Raw genomic sequence first — 6,832 nt, 5'->3', positions numbered from 1 at the left:
AACCTGAATACCAATATACTGTATCTTCCATGTACTTTATCATTTAGCTATAATAGCCGCCTACATTCAGTGCGCTGCCTGCGCTGTTCATAGCGCGCCCTGCGCTGGCGAGTCTAATGCATATTGGTACACCATAGACTTTTTCCAGGGTGTAGGTGCCCACAGATAGGGATCTGAGTGCCTGCCTCGGGTATTTTCAGAAGTCCTATTGAAATGAATGTGAAGTGCTCCATTCACTTACTTACGGAAATAGCAGAGCCAACGCTCGGGTATTTTCGGAAGTCCCATAGAAATGAAAGGAGGGTGGCCGCGCATGCTTGGTGTCCCCTCTGTCACTTTGCGGGTTCCATTCTAAGGATAGGTAAAGGTCCCACAGGTGGAACCGCACGTATCAGACATCGGGGGCATATCCTAGTAATATGCCCCCGAATGTCCAAGATAGAAATACCCCTTTAAACATCCCCCACCAGTTAGGTGTATGCCGGATTCCTTCGTCCATCCTAGACTGGGGAGCCATGTATGTCACTCAGGGCTTAAAAAGATTCTGTCCGCAAGATCTGACCCCCTTACCATGTTCCTTTGATATACCTCATGATGCAGGGCTCTTTTTGGTGTCCCTCCTGGGGTGCTGTGGCTATTAGGTTCCTTACCTCCCTATAACCCAGCTTCTCACTTTCGGAGAGCACCCACAGATTATCCCTAAGCTTTGATGAAAGGCGGTCATTGGCCCCTGACCCTTGCAGGCCCTTCAGGCTCTGAAGGTTGCAGAATAGGTCTAGGGATCTTCTTCTTTTGGAGAGGGCCTGCCATAGACCACATCCGGAGTAAGCACCTTTCTAGTGGTTTCCCTGTTGATGAACCCTGCTGATTGGGCAGTATTATGTGGGTAACGCTTTCTGGGCAATGCCGGGCAGCATAACTTATTAGTGATGGAGGAAGTAGCTAGCTTCTCCTACTATTTGGGTGTCAAAAGAAATCAATACTGTAGCCATAAAGTACACGACGAGAAAGCTGTGACATGGGAATGTCCAGAAATGAATGAAGCATTTTTATTGTCCACCCTGAGACACAGACCATCAACAGTTCTTGAAATCTCTAAGACTATTCAGCAAGCTCTTAGGACCTGCTAGGTTTCCGCGTCACCCGTGTGATCCCGACGATGCCTAATGAGAGACGACTGGTAGCAGAACGACTTGTCACAGGTATTGCACTTAAAGGGTCTTTCCCCTGTATGGATCCGCTGATGCATCACCATATTGGACTGCTGAGTGAACTGCTTCCCACATTCTGAACAGGTATACGGCCGCTCTCCAGTGTGGATTCTACGATGGACAGTCAGTTTGGACATCTTAAGAAAACTCTTGCCGCACTCAGAGCACACATACGGCTTTTCTCCCGTGTGCGTCTTCCTGTGCTCTGTTAGACGGGACCATTGAATGAAGGCCTTGTCACACAGAGAGCACTTGTAAGGACGTTCCCCGGTGTGAGTTCGGAGGTGGACCACCAGCTTAGACTTATCTAGGAATGATTTGTCACACTCGGTGCAGCTATACTTCTTATCTGGAAGTAAAAGGGCACCTAAGTACTCGCTCAAGGGTGAGCGTGGAAGATAATTGTCCTCACAGTCCTGTACAACATCTGGGGAACTTGTGACGGTTGTTGGTGGCTCCGCGGATAGAGGCCTGCACTCTACAGTCTTTGTTGCTCCAGCTGAACATGTTGTTTGGTCTGGAGTTGATGGAGGCGTCTTATCTATCTCATCTGGTAGTTGTGACTCATGAACTTTAAGATGAAGTTTGAGGCTAGAGTGTTGCGTGAAGGCTTTCTCGCACAGGCTGCACTTGTACGGCTTTTCCCCTGTGTGGGTTCTTTGGTGGACCATGAGAGTGTAATGGTAGCTAAATGTTTTCTCGCAGTCGTTACACTTAAAGGGTTTCTCTCCTGTGTGAGTCCTTTGATGGACCACAAGGTTGGACTGTTGGCTAAAGCTCTTGTCGCACTCCGTGCATTTGTAAGGCCTTTCCCCGGTGTGAATCCGGAGATGGACAATGAGTTTGGACATCTTGATGAAGCTCTTATCGCATTCGGTGCACTGATATGGCCTGTCACCGGAATGAGTCCTCTGATGCTCCACCAGATTTGACGGATAATGGAAGGTCTTATCACACTGGTCACACTTATGCGGTTTGTCCCCCGTGTGGATCCTCAGATGTTCCTTAAGGTGTGACCTTTTGGTGAAGCCTTTCCCACACTCATGGCATTTGAATGGTTTTTCTCCTGTGTGCGTTCTTTGGTGCTCAATCAGCTTTGATTGTTGGGTGTAACTCTTTTCACATTCGGTGCACTTGAAAGGTCTTTCTTCTATGTGGCATCGCTTGTGCATCACCAGTTGGCACCTCTTCGGGAAGCTCTTGCCGCATTCAGAGCATTTAAAGAGCTTCTCGCCTGTGTGCGTTTTCTGGTGCAGAGATAGGACGGACTGGTTACTGAAGGATTTATCGCAGTTATTACATTGGAAGACCTTTCCTGCCGGGGGTACAGACTGCGGGGTTAGCACTTGCTTTACGACTTTACTCAAGTCTTCTCTCCGAACCTTTCCTTCCTTATGGCTTTTCTTGTGCTCTTCAAGGAGCGTCCAGCTGCCGAACACAGTCCTACACTCTACACATCTGTGCACTTTCCTATTGTCTCGAGGTTTTCTCGGCTCACTGGCTTCTTTACCATTTATTAGAAGTTTCGGATGGCTGGGCACTGCTTCTTCTTTGTCTTCTGCATTCTCCTCTAGTTCTTCCTCTGGAATTTAAAGCAGAAAATGCAAAAGTTAAATGGGTGACTCCAAGCAGGAACCAGACCCTAAAAATTAGGCAGAATGGTCCCAAATCACCTTCTAAGAGCCGTATGAGAGGGCTTGGTGTAAGCGGGACAAGTTGTATTTTTAACAGCGCCATTCAATGATTCAATGTACTGAAAGACTTTCACAATTATTTTTGTACGTGGAATGGAAAAATAAGCTGCAATTCTGACGGTATTTTGGGGCTTCGTTTAACAGCCCTTACTTTTTTTTTAACGTAAAAAATACAAATAAATTCAAAAATTACTTTATATCACCATATCTGACACCTATAACATTTTACCGGTATATTTCCAGCGATGTAGCTGAATGACAGTTGTTTTTTGGAAGAGCTTTAGTTTTTATCGGATCCTTTTGGGTTACATTCCCTTTTTTTCCATTTTGGGAGGTAACCTTCGTAGTTTGGGATATATAACATGACAGGCAGGGTGTAATAGATATACCAAGATGGTAGGCCTGGGCGCCTTTGCTAGAACCCCAGCTGGCATGACAGTCTTTGGCACCCTGCGATCACACAAAAGAGGCAGCCCCCTCCCTCCGTCTAAACCAGGCATCCTCAAACTGCGGCCCTCCAGCTGTTGTAAAACTACAACTCCCACAATGCCCTGTTGTAGGCTGATACCTGTAGGCTGTTCAGGCATGCTGGGGGTTGTAGTTTTGCAACAGCTGGAGGGCCGCAGTTTGAGGATGCCTGGTCTAAACATTCAGAAACTGTGGTCACTGTCAACCAGAACATCTGAGGTGTCAACGAGATTTAGGGTTACCACCGATCCTGGCTACTGAAGATGGGTCTTAGCCGTATAATAAAGATGACGCCCACCGTCTGTTCCCGAGCCCATTCTATAGACTCCCAACTGCAGTGTTGGGAAGGGGGTTAAACGAATGCTGACCATGTTATTAGGGGTGACCAGGGAGAGGTCCCCACATGAGGTCGTCTTCTTCAGGGTGCATGTATTATAAATCACTTTTTCCCTGCTGATGACGCCGCAGCGATCAGCACTGATGTGGAGGGAGGACGCCTGCAGCAATTGTTTCGTTTGCTTGCAGTGTCCCCACAGCATTACATGGACCTCATTAAAAGCAATGGGCCGTCTGTATAATGTACGGAGTTTCCAGGTCCTTCCAAGAGGGAGAGATAATCTCTGTGGTGGTTCTTAGTGTCTATTAGCAGAAATAGGTCACTTACCCAAACGGAATCCAAAATAATTGGTAATAGACGCCTCATCCTCTGGTAGCAGCCTCGGTGGGGGAGAGGTCTGGGGATACTGGTACCCTGTGTCGGCAAAGAAAAATATAAAGTCACTGGCCGGTCAGTGGGATCGTTCTACTAGGAGTGTAAAAAATGACGGTCCCTTACCCAAAGACAGCACGACTTCTAGGTTCTCCTGCATGACCTCCCTGTACAGGTTTTTCTGCCACTCCTCTAGATGGCGCCATTCATCCTCTGAGAAATATACCGCCACCTCATCGAAGGACACGGGGACCTGGAATATGAGGGCACACATGACACGTTTTACTACAGGTTATCGCTTGCATGGGTTGAAACATTTATATTTTTGCAATTGTGTTGCATTTAGTTGGTGGCCATGTAGCAAAAATGAAAATATAGCGTGGGACCTACTTTTTGGGTGTATTTACATGTGCTGGATTTTACGGCATACCCAATGAATGGCATGGACTATGATCCAACGTCCGCTGTGTGAACACATCTCTGTGCATGCCGGGATTCATGACCACATTTCCCCTTTGAGAGGACACAATTCTAGGGGTAGAGGACTCCCAATTAGTGATGAGCGAACTTCTGTTTTAAGTTCGGCGTCTAAAGTTCGGCTTCCGGTTAGCGGAGAATCCCGATATGGTTCCCGATATGGATTCCGACTTCCGTTGTGGTCCGTGGTAGCGGAATCAATAATCGGCCATTATTGATTCCGCTACCACGGACCACAACGGAAGTCGGAATCCATATCGGGAACCATATCGGGATTCTCCCCTAACCGGAAGCCGAACTTTAGACGCCGAACTTAAAACAGAAGTTCGCTCATCACTACTCCCAATCCCACCTGGTCTATAGTGCTCAGGACCTCATGGTCTACGCCTCCAGCTAATGCATTCGCCCGTCCTACAGTCACAGCTGCGCTACGGCTTGGAATGGCTGATAACCGAGATCAGCAGATCGCAGGTAAGGCTACTTTCACACTAGCGTTTTTCTTTTCCGGTATTGAGTTCTGTCCTAGGGGCTCAAAACTGGAAAAAAACTGATCAGTTTTATCCCCATGCATTCTGAATGGAGTGTAATCCGTTCAGGATGCATCAGGTCAGTCCATCTTACGTTTTTTGGCCGGAGAAAATACTGCAGCATGCTGCAGTTTTATCTCCGGCCAAAAATGCTGAACACCTGCCGGATCCGGCATTAATTTCCATTGAAATGTATTAGTGCATTAAAATTGCCGCATTGACGGATCCGTTCTTCCGGTCCGTGCATGCGCAGACCTTTAAATTTGTGAAAATAAATAAAAAACCGGATTCGTTTTTCCGGATGACACCGGAAAGACGGATCCGGTATTTCAATGCATTTGTCAGACGGATCTGTTAGACAAATGCCATCCATTTGCGTCCGGATTGCCGGATCCTCTGCCGCAAGTGTGAAAGTACCCTAACAGACAGAAGGTCTGCACCGCTGACGGATCCGTTCTTCCGGTCCGCACATTAACAGACCTTTAAATCTATGAAAAATAAATAAATCCCGGATCCGTTTTTCTGGATGACACCGGAAAGACTGATCCGGTATTTCAATGCATTTGTCAGACGGATCCGTTTGCGTCCGGATTGCCTGATCCTCTGCCGCAAGTGTGAAAGTACCCTAACATAGACAGAAGGTCTGCACCGCTGGACGGATCCGTTCTTCCGGTCCGCGCATGCGCAGACATTTAAGGCTACTTTCACACTAGCGTTCGGCTGTCCGCTCGTGAGCTCCGTTTGAAGGGGCTCACGAGCGGACCCGAACGCTTCCGTCCAGCCCTGATGCAGTCTGAATGGATGCGGATCTGCTCAGACTGCATCAGTCTGGCGGCGTTCAGCCTCCGCTCCGCTCAGCAGGCGGACACCTGAACGCTGCTTCCTGGCCGTGCGGATCCGTCCAGACTTACAATGTAAGTCAATGGGGACGGATCCGTTTGAAGATGCCACAATATGGCTCAATCTTCAAGCGGATCCGTCCCCCATTGACTTTACATTGAAAGTCTGGACGGATCCGCTCAGGCTAATTTCACACTTAGCTTTTTTTTGCTAATATAATGCAGACGGATCCGTTCTGAACGGAGCCTCCGTCTGCATTATTATGAACGGATCCGATCGAACGCTAGTGTGAAAGTAGCCTAAATCTGTGAAGAATAAAAAAATGTATCCGTTTTTCCGGATGACACCGGAACGACGGATCCAATATTTTAATGCATTTGTCAGACGGATCCGTTTGCGCCCGGATTGCCGGATCCTCTGCCGCAAGTGTGAAAGTACCCTAACATAGACAGAAGGTCTGCACCGCTGCCGCCATCGGAGTCTTTGCCGTACCGTATACACAATATAACTTTTATACATTTCCATCAATCACACATTTCTCTCAGCCTGATTCTCACTAGAGGAATGTATCAGAGCCTGCGGGCACTTATCCCTCGTGAAGACAGCCAGTGAAAGGGTTAAGTCAGCGACTTACCTTCCCCAGCGCTGCGTCAGACATCACGAACCATCTGTAGGACACACATAAGGCTCCCGGTGACTGCTCCTCTCCCTGCACAAATCACATGACCAACTACATCCTGCTGCCAGGCTGCCTGGACTACAACCCCCACAATCCTTTGCAGGCTCCGCCGCCTCATAGTACAAAGTCAGCCGGCGTCCCTGCTCCATACACACTCCATAGGGAGTCAGATGGAGCAGAGCACATAGTCCAAACAGCATGAGAAACAAAAAATCTGCCACGGCCGA

At 48.1% G+C, this 6,832-nt stretch overlaps 1 protein-coding gene across 2 annotated transcripts; it reads right to left on the bottom strand.

Moving 5' to 3' along the window:
- Nucleotides 1-1,027: 1,027 nt before the first annotated feature.
- LOC122938242 (oocyte zinc finger protein XlCOF28-like) lies at nucleotides 1,028-6,696 on the bottom strand. Of its 2 annotated transcripts, none has more exons than XM_044293618.1 (4): nucleotides 6,561-6,696; nucleotides 4,209-4,335; nucleotides 4,038-4,124; nucleotides 1,028-2,793 (listed from the first exon to the last, which is right to left on the bottom strand). In XM_044293618.1, exons 1-4 carry the CDS (start codon nucleotides 6,582-6,584, stop codon nucleotides 1,127-1,129), a joined length of 1,905 nt encoding a protein of 634 aa, XP_044149553.1. In that variant the 5' UTR covers nucleotides 6,585-6,696; the 3' UTR covers nucleotides 1,028-1,126. The 2 variants fall into 2 exon arrangements, with proteins under 2 accessions (XP_044149553.1, XP_044149552.1); XM_044293617.1 differs by lacking the exon at nucleotides 6,561-6,696 and adding an exon at nucleotides 4,473-4,654.
- Nucleotides 6,697-6,832: the final 136 nt, after the last annotated feature.

Source organism: Bufo gargarizans, chromosome 5 (assembly GCF_014858855.1).
Source record: "Bufo gargarizans isolate SCDJY-AF-19 chromosome 5, ASM1485885v1, whole genome shotgun sequence".
Taxonomy (NCBI): domain Eukaryota; kingdom Metazoa; phylum Chordata; class Amphibia; order Anura; family Bufonidae; genus Bufo; species Bufo gargarizans.
This window is presented reverse-complemented; position numbering and strand designations above follow the sequence as displayed.